This window comes from Pinus tabuliformis, chromosome 9 (assembly GCF_031772625.1).
Source record: "Pinus tabuliformis cultivar Carrire ecotype Pingquan chromosome 9, CPIR1, whole genome shotgun sequence".
Taxonomy (NCBI): domain Eukaryota; kingdom Viridiplantae; phylum Streptophyta; class Pinopsida; order Pinales; family Pinaceae; genus Pinus; species Pinus tabuliformis.
Genome location: NC_142307.1, coordinates 622,244,622 through 622,259,370, shown reverse-complemented (window position 1 = coordinate 622,259,370; position 14,749 = coordinate 622,244,622). Strand labels below are relative to the sequence as shown.

Here is a 14,749-nt window from a genome sequence, read left to right as displayed (position 1 = left end):
AACACATCTGATGCCGTAGGGCATCCTTTGTATCGTATTCCTAACCCTACTCCTTGTTTTTTCCGCATTTTTATTTCTGCTTTAGATAGTTAATAAATTAAGAGCTTTTATCTTTCCTGTGCTTAATGTATATGCTGATTTTTTGGGATGGACACTACTTATTTTTGTGTTGTATGGATGCAGATTCTGGATTCTCACATTCCTGCAAGCAGCAACGTGTCCCCAAGTAGAGCCAGATGTTGACCTCTACTGGTCAACTACCCATGCAGTGCACCCCGTTTTTCTTGACAGAAAGGAAGCAGCACCTGATCAGCATGTCCGTGCCATCCTGCCATCATCAGCAGCTTGATCATTTTTGTTGTAAACCCGGTCTGCATGTATAAGTTGTAAATAATCTAAGCAGATCAGAGTCATGTATGTAAAGTTGCCTAGGTGGACCTAACTTTCTAATGATGATCTGCGTCTCGGGAGGTTTTTCGTCTCACCGATCTACGATCGGCAGAGTTTTCCTTCAAACCTGACCCCAAAGCCGGGATGGATTTCGTCATCAGAACTTTAGGAGAGTCTTATATGTTAATCTGCTAGATTATAGTTGTGTCGCAGAACTGGGTGTTCTATGAGGGTCTGTATTAAGTGGGTTCATCCCTTTGAGATGTAAATTGTAAAAATCATGATGAATTGTGTCTTGAGGGTTGAAAATGTTGTAAATCCCCTCATGAGTCCTAAGTCCTAGGTCCTAGGTGATGATCCAAACGGCTTAGTTTGATGATCCATTTTAAAATGAATTAAAAAATTAAAAAATGAATAAAAATAATAAAAAATTTAAAAAATGAAGCAAAAACCCTAACTAATAAAATAATAATATTTTAAGTTAATAAATCGACGGATGAGATCAAGAGATGTCTTGATCCTCATCAACGGTCGAGATCAGTTCTACATGGATCACCCAAAACTAGCCGTTGGGATCATTTCCTTTATATAGGGTCTTAGGGGGTCATTTCAGATCATCTGATCTGTGAGTCTGTACTGAAAAGCTCTCTTGTAATCTGATTTTCTGGTTAATAAAAAGACTTTGGGGTCCAAATCGTGTTGGTGTTACTCTCTGGAATTGCTGTGAGATCTTTAATTTTCTGCATATTTCAGTTTTCAGCCATTAATCATAGCTTGTTTTTAGAGTAGTGTGAGCACAGGTATCTTGTTCACCTGCTAGGGTTTGAGGGCGGCTAGGGTTTCTGAAATAATGGCAGGTATCTCCATTATTTCCTGAGATCTAGCAGCTTTCTCTCTCTCTTTGCTGATGGTTGCTTGAGATGTGCAGGAAAACATTTTTGAAGGAAATTTTGTGGGCGTTCGGGGAAGTTCTCGGCTGAACCAGCCAACTCCCACAAGCACTTTCTGTGCAGAGCCCAGCTGATTTTTCCCTGGGTTAATCTTTTAAGTTTTATTTCATGTTTTACATTGAGAGATTTTTCTTTCTGTTCACAGTGAAGTTCAAAGTTTTCTGATATTTCGAAAATATTACTGTGCCTATGGTTAAATCTGGCTGTTAAGGGGCTAAATCTGTACAAATAAATCAGCTGTCTTAGGGTTTCAAAATTTCTCTGATCTAGGGTTTCAAATTTTTGTACAGTTTTTTATTAGGGTTTTGTCTTTTTTTTTTTTTGTAATTGCAGGATCGCCATCAGGGTTAACACAATTCAGTTTAAGAGGAAAAGGCGGAGATTGTCAAGGTGTGTTCATACCCAGAAAGAAAAAATTATTAAATGAAGCAGCGTGGTTCTCTTGCTGCCTTTCGAATTGCACAAAAAATAAGAAAAGAAATCTGTGAGAATTTTTCCCAATGAACCATCCACGCTGAACGCATCTGGTTATGCTTATGATACCAGCGAAAACCACTCCAAATGCTGTTCTGAAATATTTATTTGTAAAACCCTGGCACCTTCAGCTTCCACGTAATAGGTATAACGTATGAAAACGTCAGAATTGCTCATAAAAAAAATCCATGCGTTTTATAAATCGCTACTGGAGGAATGTGACTGCAAATCTTAGCGGAAGGCGTCTTATCCATGTAACTTGCTGCCGAAAACGTTGCCTTCTGGTGATTGAACCTGCAAAAGTCTGCGGATCGGTGGTATCGTGAATGTAAAATATTGGAACCGTGGCCTGTAGCTGCCGCTGGAGAAATCTCCCTTGGACCCGGTCCAGCAATCGTTCAATGCATAAACGCTCAGAAATTCATCCACCGTTTCAGTCTCTTGCAATCCTCAGCGATCTTGACGTCTGCAAAATTGGTAACGTTCTGCTGGGTACATGTATGCCGTCTCTCATCGTTCTCGGGCCAGGTAACTGCGTTTCATCGATTTAATTTTTGGTAAGTTGAGCGCTCATCGTTTTGGGTGGTTGCATTTTAGCTTAACGTTCAGTCATGCGTAGGTTTAGATTAGGTTTAGATTAGATTTATATTTAAAAAAAAAATATTTATATAGTTTTGTTTCATATGGTATTTTAGATTTAAGTTTAAAGTGTTAGTTTTTTTTAGAATTTAGATTTAAATAGCGTAGTTTGTATTTAGAATAGATTTTATGTTAGATGTTAATTTCATTAGATAGTTTTTTAGTCTTTAAACTTTGGTTTAGTTTTCTCTTAGGATTTTAACTTATTTAGATTTTAATTTTTTTTTAATATAGTTGAACATTAATATAAAAAAATATATATAAAAAAAAATGTTTTAGATTCTCATTTTAATCTGTAGTTTGTAAATAATTTTAAATTTATTTTTTTTTTTTTTTTTTTTTTTTAGTTTAGTTTTAAAATTTTCCTTAGTTTAGATTTTTAGTTTTAATGTTTTAATTAAAAAATCATTTAAAAAATAAAAAAATAAAAAATAAAAATGAAAAAATATATTTTTTAGTTTTATTTTTAATGGTTAGAATTTAGTTTTAGATTTTTTCCCTTTTGATTTTTATAATATTAAAAATAAAAAATAAAAAATAAAAAAAGATTTTTTTTTTTTTTTTTTTTTTTTTTTTTAAATAAAAATTTTGTGGGAAATTATTTTTACAAGTCTCAGGAGCTTTCGCGTTATATGTTTTATGCTGAGATGCTAAAATTTTCAAGTCAAGATGCGAAGTTGATATCTAGTTAAAGGCTCATGACTCTTGTGGTGGTTTTAAAGCATTCACCTTTTGAAAAGATTTCTGTTGCTGGATATCGTTTTGGTCATTTTAAGAGCATTGTGATTTAGCTGATGACAAATGATTGCTGTTCACGATTCATGTTTTTATATCATCTAACAAGTAATCATCTTAACCATAATCTCTTAAGGCACTGGTCTGCTAAATTAATCAAATCCATCTAGTGCTTTTCGCATCGTGTTTCGTGTCTCCCAGCCAACTGGTCGCCAGTTGGTCTCATCATCTCACAGGGACTACCCCCCTTAGCCGCGGGAGATAGGCTTAAACGGAGGGATCGGGGATCAGAGTGACAGCCCCCGGTCTGAGCGTTGTCGTGTCAATCCGCGCGACAACAGGGCTACTAGGTCGAAGCATGTAAACAAGCAAGTACAAAAAAGCATCCATGAGGAGTATTTTGAAGCATGGACAGATGACAAAGGAGTAGCCAGATGAAAAGAAAACCTTATGTATGGCAAGAAAGCCACTTTCCACGAAGGAAGCAATGACATGACAAACCAAGAAGGAAAGTGATCGATGGATGGTGCCCTACCTAGAAGAAGATCGAACAAAGACTTCATGACATCAAAGAAAGGAAGGAGATCAAGCAGCGGAAGGACCCACGAAGAAGAAGTTGCTGATGAATGAAAGACTCCCTAATTAAGAGGGAGCTCTGACAAGTCCCTGATCAAGAGGGAGTTTTGGATCACCCCTGATTACAAAGGAGTGACAATTGTGTTTTTCCATTTCATGGGTCATGCACTAGACCAAGACTAACAGTTGTAAATCTAGATGAAGGCCATGAATGGAAATGTAGACACTAGATAGACACAACATTCTTGTCTTCACTTGGGAAGAAAGTATGGGAGAATTAGGTAATCATCTGGCATCTGATACTCTTTGAGGATGTGTAGGGCATCCAAGACAAGAGTAGGCAAGAGGACCAATATTCTATGAGGGTTGGCAACCCAAGATAAGAATAGTCCTAGAAGGTCATACTCAAATAACACCCCACTGGGTATGTACCTTGAAAGACAATGATGAAGGTGTCTATAAATCATCGGTCAAACCAGCATTGTAGCTCATGATCTCATGAAGAGATGGAGTTGTTAGTCAAGGCCTTGCACTATGACAATGTTGACTGATATGATGCTATAATAGATGGATTGCAAATCCGGTTCCTCTTATGTGAATTCTTCAGAAATTGATAATAGTCAAACACCTTGTAATATTGTATGAATACCTCCCTAGTTAAGAGGGAGCGTTGAAGGAAATGTAACTAGGTTCGGTCTTCATAAATGTACTTTTGATATTTGTACTTATTCAAGAAAAGAAATATTATTTTTATAATATATATCAAAGAGTTTCTTGCTCATTGAAATAGGTCTAGCACATGTTAATTGCTATAGGTGAGTCAAATAGTCAAAAGGAAATTTTGATGGCATTAAGGGCATGTTACACCATGAATGATTATGTATTAGGGTTAAGAGAATACCTCCAAGCAAATTCAAGTCTCCTCTTATGCAAAGGCACCATCAAAGAAGCTCCTTCAAGCATGTTCCACCACCAAAGAAACCATTCGAAGTTTGCATAACAAGTCGGCCTACAAACAGTTAATATGTCAGCCTTCTAGTCGGCCTAAAAGGAGGGACAGTCCTCTATAAATAGAGGTTTCCCACTGCATTATAACGCACTGAAATATCTCTGAAATCAGCGAAGGGAAGTAGTCGAAAAAGAGAAGGAAAAGCCTAGTCTAAAGGGTCTCCAAGACAAGCGAAGGAAGGAGGAAGAAGGCTGAAGTGAAGAGGATTGTTTCTAGGGCTAGAAACAGTCACACATGCGAAGAAGAGGAGGGTAAGTCTGCGGGTATGACAGCAGGATCAAACAGTTCATGAATTAGTGTTGGTTGGGTTTGAAACTAGGCCTACAAGGCCTCCCAAGTCAAGCAAAGAAGCATATCTCTCTAGTGAAGGAAAAGGACCCTAATTCTCTAGGGTACCTCTCACATGTGCAAGAATTAGGGCTGCAGTGTTGTCACACTAAGCCTACCAACATACATCAAGAAGGAACCTGGATGAACAAGAGAAGGAATGAATATCCTTAGTGAAGGATATGCTAAGTAAAAGTATCTCTTCTAGAAGATTTACTTACAATGGAAGGAAGAACGAAGTGCCGGAACAAGGATGAAGTGCCGGAAGGAGGTAGACAAAGTGTCGGGGAAACATAGTGCAAAGAAAAGGAAGGACTTGACTTGTGCTTGGAGGATCTTCTAGTCAAGAGTCTAGGGTTTGGCATTGATCAAGAAAGAAGCTTCAATAAGAGAAAACTTACTGAAGGGTTTTCCTCTCAAGAGAAGAGAGGTTTTGGCCCTGGCAGAGAGCCAACATCTTGTGTTCTTGTTTTATGTTTTGATAGCAGTTTGATGAAGCACACACACATGCATTAATAAGAGAAGAAGAAGATTAAGCTAACAAAAGACAAATTGTAAAAAGACTTCACAAATTGTTATCTAGTCTCGAAGAATCACTCTACACCTAATTGCCCTAGATTCTTCAACAAAGACGAGCTAACACTGGTGATTATAAAGTTTGCCAAGCTTTAGCAGAAGAGTTGGAAAAGGATAAAATGGCATCAGGGAAGTCTGAAATTCCTGGCTTTGATAGGGCTGCAACTAAATTAAAAGAGCCTAAGGGTAAAGAAGTTAAAGAGTTTGATGATGATCCTATGCAAAAGTTGTTACAGAAACTTGAAAGCATGGAGCTTAACCAAGCAAAATTAATCTCTAACCATGCTAAGGAAATAAGTACTTTGCAGTAAGCTTGATCCAAAAGGAAAGAGCTCAAGCACAAAATTTCCAACCTAGGAATAACAATAAAAAGAAGCAATAATATTTGGCAAAGAAAAGGCCAATCTAGTGAGCAAAGACCTCCCAATCTGCTTGAACCTGCAAATCAAGTGAATGAGGCTCCGCCTTATTGTAGTGCATGTGATGCTTTTCATGAAGTTTGTCCCACTATTTGGAGAATCGTTGATAGTGGAATGTTTGGGACAAATAATCAAGTCAATGTTGTTGGTAAAGAATATCATTTGTCTCAGGAAAATTGGGTAGAAGTTAAAGAGCATAGTCAAGAAGTTAGACCTTTTACATCTTCCTATAGTATCAATAACTTTGGCCATGAGAAGGATGTGTTAGTTAAATTATTTGGTGAAAAGCCTTCACCAAAGCAAGTCTTGGAAATCGCTAAAGATAAAGGGTTGATCTATGAAAGGAGAAATAAGGATCAAAATGATAATCAAATTAATTCTTGAAGTTTCAACCCTGGGTCAAGCTCTAGATTAAATATTGATTTGGGAGGATGGTTGAATAATTCAAAAATTTTGGTTCCTGTCACCGAAATAATGAAGATTCCCTCCCAAAAGGCCAAGTTATTAAGTTCCATTGAAGGTCATCATATCAATGTTGCTCAGACATGGGCTCCTAAGGTTGTCTATCGGTATGTTCCTATATATTTACAAAATATGGACTCGGATAATAAAGAACATCAACCTTTCTTTATTACCTTGCTTGTGAATGGATATAGATTGTATAGCCGCATGTTAGACTTTGGTGCTTCGGCTTGTGTTATGACCAAGAGAGTTATGGAACAACTTAAGAATTTCTAGGCCTTATTACAACATATGTTCCATGGATTCTAAGAAGATTGAAGTCCATGGGTTGATTAAGGACTTGCAAGTGCACCTATCTGTCTACTCTGACATTATGATTGTTATGGACATTGTTGTTGTTGATGTACCTAATGCTTGGGGTATGTTATTATCTAGAAAATGGGCCTCTGATCTAGGAGGAAGCATTCAGATGAATTGGTCATATGCTATGATCCCTTCTCCTAGAGGTGATGGATTTGTTAGACTCAATAGAGAGCCCGAAAGGAGATTCCATGTTGAAGATCCTAAGAGTCCCCACAATGAAATAATAAAGGAACACACAAGCCTTGGGAATTATGCTATCTTGTCTAATTCTATAATTCCCCAAAGGTCAAGGTTGATGAGAAAATGGGTAATTTGAAAGATAAAAGTATGGTACATGTATTTTGACAGTGCTTCATCTAGGCATGGTAAAGGTGTTGGAATAGTATTAAAATATCCCCTTGGTTTTGTTTTCAAAATTGCCTACAGATTGGAATTCGAAGCAACCAACAATGTTGCTGAATATGAAGCTTTGTTGTTGGGTCTAGAGTTGGCAAAGGTTTTAAGAGTTAAGCAACTTAGTATCAAGAGAGATTTTGACTTAGTTATCATGCAAATTAACAAAATAAAATAAAATTACATGTAAAAATCAAAGGTTGAAGAATTATCGAAACGTTGTATGAGATACTATGGAATACTTTGATGCCCTTGACCTTGAAGCTATCCCAAGAGAGCATAATAGTCTGGCAGATGAACTTGCTATAGCAGCTTCTACTTTGCAGTTATCTGATGAGTTAATAAAGGATAAAATAAAAATGGAAATTATTTTTAGACCTTCTGTTCCAGATAATTTAGAGCACTGGCAAGCTTTTAAGGATGAAAAGCAAGTGATTTGTTTTCTTGACAATTTTGATGAATTTGAAAGTTTTCAGATAAATTCAAAGGAGGATGGATCTAATGATCATGAAGATATTATAAATCCTACTCCCAGGAATGTTGTTGCTTTAGAGCAGCACTTTGACCGGCATGATGCCACAAGGACGAAAGAGGAAAATAAAATGGATCCTGGCGAATTCATTGAAGTAAACATTGGTACCTCTAGTGATCCCAAAATTGTCAAAATTGGTAAGGGTACTAATGATGAAGAAAGGAAGAAGTTAACCAATTTACTTTGTGAATATCGGGATGTTTTAGCTTTTTCTTATGATGAATTAAAGGGTTATAGGGAAGATGTCATGGAGCACACTATCCCTTTGAAAGATGAAAATGCTAAACCTTTCCATCAAAAGCTTAGGAAAATAAATCCTAAGTTGGCTCCTTTAGTCTAGAAAGAGCTTTCAAAGATGCTTGCAGTCAACATTATTGCGCAAACTAGGCATTCGACATGGTGTTTGAACCTGGTGATTGTTGGAAAGAAAAATGGAATGATTAGACTTTGTGTTGACTTTAGGAACCTTAATCTAGCATGTATGAAGGATAATTACCCTTTTCCAAACATGGAGACCATGTTGCAAAGAGTAACTAGTTCAGGAATGATGTCAATACTAGATGGTTTTTCTGGGTATAATCAAGTATGGGTTAAGAAAGAATATCGGCACAAAACTACTTTCACAACACAACAGGGTACATTTGAATATATCAGAATGCAGTTTGGATTAACCAATGATAGGGCTACTTTTCAAAGGGCCATGGACTATGCCTTTAAGGATTTAATCAGAAAAATTATTGAAATTTATCAGGATGATCTTACAGTTTTCTCCAAGGATTGTATCAGTCATATAGGTCATCTTAGGCAAGTTTTTGACAAGTGTAGAGAGTTTGGGATTTCCTTGAATCCGGCTAAGTCTGTTTTTGGAGTAACTAAAGGGAAATTACTTGGTCACATCATTTCCAAAGATGGGATCAAGATTGATCCTGAAAGAGTTGAGGCAATCCAAAAGATTCCTCTTCCCCATAATCTTAAGTCCCTTCAGTCTTTCCTTGGAAAAACAAATTTTCTTAGAAGGTTTATTCCAAATTATGCAGAAGTAGCCAAGCCCATTCAAAGTCTTCTGAAGAAGGATGTAAATTTTTTATGGAAAGAAGACGGCAAAAAGGCTTTTCAGGAAATCAAGGGTGTTATTGCCAAAGCTCTTGTGTTAGTTAGTCCTAACTATTCAAAGGATTTCATGATTTTCTCTTTCGCTTCTAAAGATACCATTGTTGGTGTCTTATTATAGAAAAATAAGGAAGGTCACGAACAGCCTATTGCTTTCATAAGTAGAGCTCTTCAGAACTCTGAATTGAATTACACTACCATGGAAAAGCAGGCCTATGCCCTGGCCAAGTCTCTTAAGCATTTCAAGACGTATGTGGGTTATTCTAAAATCATTGCTTTCATCCCACATTCTGTTGTTAAAGATATATTAACTCATACTAATTGCTTAGGGACTCGTGCTAGGTAGGTGGGTTATTAAAATCCAAGAATATGACTTGGAGATTAGACCCACCAAGTTTGTCAACGGTCAAGGATTGGCTTAAAAGTTGACTGAAGGAAATGAGAAAGTTCTTGGTTTGATTTGTCTTAATGATTCATCTTCACCTGAGCTACAAATATTAGGAGAGCATGAGTGGTACAAGGATATCATTTATTACTTGTTGAATCTTACATGCCCTAACCATTTAATCGCTCATAGAAGAAGAGCCCTTAGATTAAAAGCAACTAAGTATTGCCTTATGAAGGATAACCTCGTATGGAGAAATCCTGAGGGTATAATACTTAGGTGTGTTGATGAAGTCGAGTCCAAAAAATTAATTTTTGAGTTTCATTCGGGATTTTGTGGTGGTCATTATGCTGCCAGAACTACTGCTCACAAAATTCTTAGAGTTGGCTATTATTGGCCTTCAATCTTTGTTGATGTGCATAAATTTGTTAGAAGTTGCCAAGCCTGTCAACTATTCACTGGGAAACAAATGCTAGCTTCCCTACCGCTACAACCTCTGGTTGTGGAGGCACCTTTTCAGCATTGGGGTCTTGATTTCATAGGGAAATTCCATGAAAATTCTAGCAATGGCTACTCATGGATTTTGACTGCGACTGATTACTTTACAAAATGGGTCGAAGGCATTCCTACTAAGAATGCCACTGAAAAGGTCATTATGGACTTTATTGAAAATCAAATCATTACTAGATTTGGTGTCCCAACCAAGATCACTACCAACAATGCCAAAGCTTTTTGTTCCACTGAATTTTCATCTTTTTGTTTTAAGTATGGCATTGTATTATCTCATTCATCTAACTACTATCCTCAGGGTAATGGCCTGGCTGAATCAAGTAACAAAAATCTTATAACCATTATCAAGAAGATATTTGGAGATAATAAGCAATCTTAGGACTGCAAAATCAAGTATGCTTTATGGACAGAATTTTGATCACTCACAAAGGTAATAGTTAGGGTTTTGCTCCAGGGCATCAAAATACCCTTAGTCCTCTGCAAGACTTGGCTAATCTATCAATCCCATAGACTCCACCAACCCAAGGACTAGGCATTGGCCTTGTCTAATAAGTGATCAACCTTTATCTTACCCACAACTTAAATTTTGCACATTTCTCTCTCTTATTTCGGCCCTCTCAAAGATAAGCAACCTCAATTAGGGCCTAGTGTAAAATTTCCTAAGAGATATTTTTGGCATTGGAAGGATTCAACATCAAGAATAGTAGTGGTTGCCTCAAAATCATTCCTCTTGGTGGCTAAACCTTTTGTTTTTCTCCATAATTTCTCTTGCCCTAGCTATTTTGCCCTAGGAGAAAACCTAGTTTGGTTAAGCTTCAACTTGAGAGCTTCTTGAAGGTTTCATGTGCCATTGTCTTACCGGAATACAATGTTGGAAACCTTTTCTTGGTACCTTGACCTTGGACCATTCCATTTTATATGCCATTAATCAAGCCCTAGGTCAAGCATGCCTTAGCTTGGCCTCTCTAAGGGAAACGAAATACCTCTTCTAATTGTGAACCTTGTGCATAAGTTGAACCGTCCTTTAGAAGCCTATTGTGTCACCTTAAACCTCTAAGCATAGAACATCTCTTGTGGGTGACCTACATACCAGGACTCCTCCCATTGATGAAAATCCATAAAGAGTAGGGGGTAGTGGATGTGGTGACAGTGGGCCACTGTGTTATTGTTGTCATTCCGTCTAGTACTTTCCTTGTAGGTTACCCCTGTAAAAGACCTGCTAGATTTCGCTGCAACAAGACCAGGGACGCATCAGTGAGTAATAGACAATGTCCTAATTTAATCATCAGTGCACACTTTGAATGAAGAAAATCAATCTCCAAGTGATAGCTTTTTTACTGCATCTATTTTAATTGATATTGTTCAATGGAATCATTGGCTGCAAGATGGTAAATAATAATCTAGGAATAGAAATATGCAAAAAAATGAATTAATGTCCTTACATATCCATGAAAAATCCAGCATCTCCAAGGCATTTGACTTTGGCATGTCTACCAAAAAGCTCTTTGAAATTATCACAATGTAGAAAAGATGCCAAACCACCAGCAGAGCATCCAGAAAGAAGACCCTGAAAGATATTCCATTTAACTTGTGATTATCATAATTATAAAATAAGTGTTGCAATTACATGAATCAAATTAATAATGAAACACAGTTGCCAAAAGACTCACGAAATTAACTTTTAATATTCATTTTTTTATTATAAATATTATGAAACCTTACTTAGAAAAAGGAAATATGCTCTCTATTGTCTGGCAATGATTTGTTGTTTTTTCTAAAAGTATGTTGCTTCTCTTAGAAGCCATTGAATAGCTACATAAGATCATGTGCAAGTCACATACTATTATGGCATAGGTTAAAACTTAAAATGCAAAAGAAGTAAGGGAACAAATGATTAAGAAAGTAAATATAGTACTTAGAGTCAATATTACAATTTAATTAGGATAGACAGTTAAAATATCTAAACAAAAGAGGTGGTTAGTTAGCTTCTGAGATTACTCGGAGAGTGCTTACACCATGCTGGGGGGTACTTCATGTAATGTGGGGTGCATGGTATATGGATGACCCTTGGTCACATCATGATGGATATGCATGTGAGAGGTGGGTCACTCATTGATTACTACATGGAGAACTTGCATGAGTGCTTATGTCACATTTTTTGTTAGAGTGTTGGAGTCCTAAACAGTATTGGTAACTTCCTCATCTAGTGTGCACATGGAGGTTGGTTGCTTGTTGGAGAGGACACCTTGTATTAGAGCAGTGTTGGGCATTCAAAGGGAGCATGTTAAGCCCTAAATGGCATAGGCACACTTGGAACGTTTGGATGTGTTGATTTGTATAGCTTGGGGGGCACTCCCACAACCCTAGGGTACTGGGTTTGTGAGGAGATGACCCACAAAAGGGCTTTGTGGGCAGTGTACCCAAGAGATGGGTTTTGTACCCAAAGTTGTGGGTACGAAACCAAGTGGAGAAAATGTTATTTTATTTATTGATGCATGAGGGCACCCTTGATGGACTAAGGGGCACCTACAACATCATGATGTCACTAAATCAAATGGAAGGAATCTCATTTCTTATGATAGTTGGGGTTTTGTCTAGAAAGTTCAAGTCGGTTTGGGTTTAACTCATGCCCCTTGAGGGCTAGACGTTACCCTCATAGAATGCTATAAGAAGAGGTGAGACAGGATCATTTGAAAACATACACATGAGCATCTTTCCTCAAGACAAATCTGCCCAAGTGGAGATCAAATACCTCAGGAGCCGCAGATCCAAAAGAGGGACGATTTGGAGCAAGGATGGTCTAGTTCAAGTATGAAATGAAGGTTGAGTTATCTCTGATTTGTGGAAGCTTATCCCTGTGAAATTCAGCCCTAGATTGGAGGCTTGTTTGGCATGTTTGGGGGTCACTTTCTGTTATTGATTCATGCCCTAGTTAGGGCTTTCTTTTGTGGCACGCAGCCCTTGTAATGTCTGTTCAGAGGTCTGGAAGCCTTGCTCGAATTTTCTGTGGGGGATAGAGGGCAGAGACCCTAAGAAGGAGACATATGCATGTGAGTTAAGTCGTGGATTCTGAGTATCTTGCATAGAGGTCCTATATATATGTATGTCCTGAAGTGAGCTGAAAACTAGTTCCTAGTATTGTACAGAAGTGTGAGTTAAAGGGCAGAGTATACGGGTAATACAGTGAAGAAAAGAAAGGGATGGCGTGGAGCAGATTTATTGGAGGAAAGTGCTTGTTGGAAGGTCTATACTAAAGGGTTTAGGACAACAATTTGTGTTCCCTAGATAGGACCTCTTCTATGTAGGATAGCCACATTGAAGATTGCACAGAAGTCTGGCTAATTGGCTATTTTCAGCGCATGGAGGAAGGGATGCTGAGTCATCCAAAGAAGGCCTAAATGACTAGGTTTGTTGACTGTGTTAGGGTTGCAGCGCCTCAAGGTTTGTGAGCTGTTTTGTGGTGTATTAGACCAAGGCTAATACTCAAGGTCTTGAGCAAAGGTGCTACTAAGAGGGTTGTCCTGAACTGAAGATGTTTGTAAGTATTTGAGGATGCCCTAGTACAACGAATAAGAAGCAGTCTTGTCACTATTAAGAGGGCAGTCTTTGGAGCCCTAAGATCAACATGTGCAGGAGGCATATCCTTGATGTGAGGGCTGGTTGATGAAGTCTTTATGATCAGTAGGTTTGAAGAGTCAAACTATTAATACAAGGAAGATTTGGGTGATGCCTTAGTTCAGGGATTTGTTGGTGCAAATCACTGATAAGAGGGCAGATTTGGAAGTCCCTATGAGCAGTGATATTGGAGGAGCCTTATCAGTGCCAGAGGGTAGTTGCGTTGAAGACCTTAAGAGTTGGCCATTCTTGGAGGAGCAGGAGGGTTGCTGGAGAGTAGATCCACGAGCCTATGTTCCGTCATTCTAGAAGCATCTAGAAGACTGATAGTGGCAGTTTGAGCAGCTGAAGATGCAAGCATTCTGAAGTTGCAGAAGTCTTGTGAGTAGCAGAAGAGGTGGCAAAGGTCCTGCCAGATGTGTTCAAGTTATGTGGACTGAAAGGGCAGGTCTGAGCGTTCTTTCAATAAGTAGGTCAAGTATACTTTGTTCAGGGAAAGATTGGTAGTCATAAGTTGTTGACTCCAAAACATAGTTGTCCTTGTATCATGGCTAATTGTAAGCGCCATGATCCCTAGTACAGGAGCCCTACGTTTGTTGTATTAATATTTGTAATATAACAAGTTTTGGGTTAGAAATTGTCTTGTGCACTAAGTCAATTCACTGATATAAGTTTTTCATTATGCAAAGTCCTTGTATTGTGGTATCTCAATGTGTTTATGATCGTATTCTTAGACATAGCCTATAGCTAAAGTGTCGTGGAAAACTCAACATAGTATCAAAGCTACTTTGAAGGGACAGTGGATTAGAGTGTGCACAATGAAGTAGCTCAGAGGGAGTTGTGGAATTGCCTAGAGCATGGAGCAGAAGGTTCAGCTCAGGACATGGAGATGTGGTCTCAACTGGCTAGGCGGGGAGATAGGCTGGGAGTTTTGGTGGATTGGTGGAGAACATGGTGAACAATAGTTTGTTGTAGGGCAGGTTGCATATCATGGACTTTCGATGACTTATCATGGATAGTTGGGATTGCTCAAAGGATGCTTTGGCATGGATGAGTTGGCTCCATGTGAAGGACGAGATGATGGCAGGTTAGTGTTTTCATTGGGTCGCGAAGTTGCACATCTGAGATTGGAGTCATGTGTAAGTGAGGTATTGTTAAAATTGGAAACTAGGGCCAACTTCCACCTTAGGACAGCTCATATGATGGAGATGATTATTGCATTGGATTCCTCTTTCAGAGAGGTACAATTTTGATATAAAGACCATTGCATTCTGATAGGCAGAA

At 38.1% G+C, this 14,749-nt stretch overlaps 1 protein-coding gene across 1 annotated transcript in view; it reads right to left on the bottom strand.

The window, feature by feature from the left end:
* LOC149150126 (pectin acetylesterase 8-like) overlaps nt 1–14,749 on the bottom strand; it is a 441,889-nt gene that overhangs the window by 205,365 nt on the left and 221,775 nt on the right. Inside the window, exon 6 of the mRNA XM_089446085.1 lies at nt 11,293–11,417. Coding sequence (XP_089302211.1) covers nt 11,293–11,417 — 125 coding nt within the window. The remainder of the gene's footprint in view (nt 1–11,292; nt 11,418–14,749) is intronic.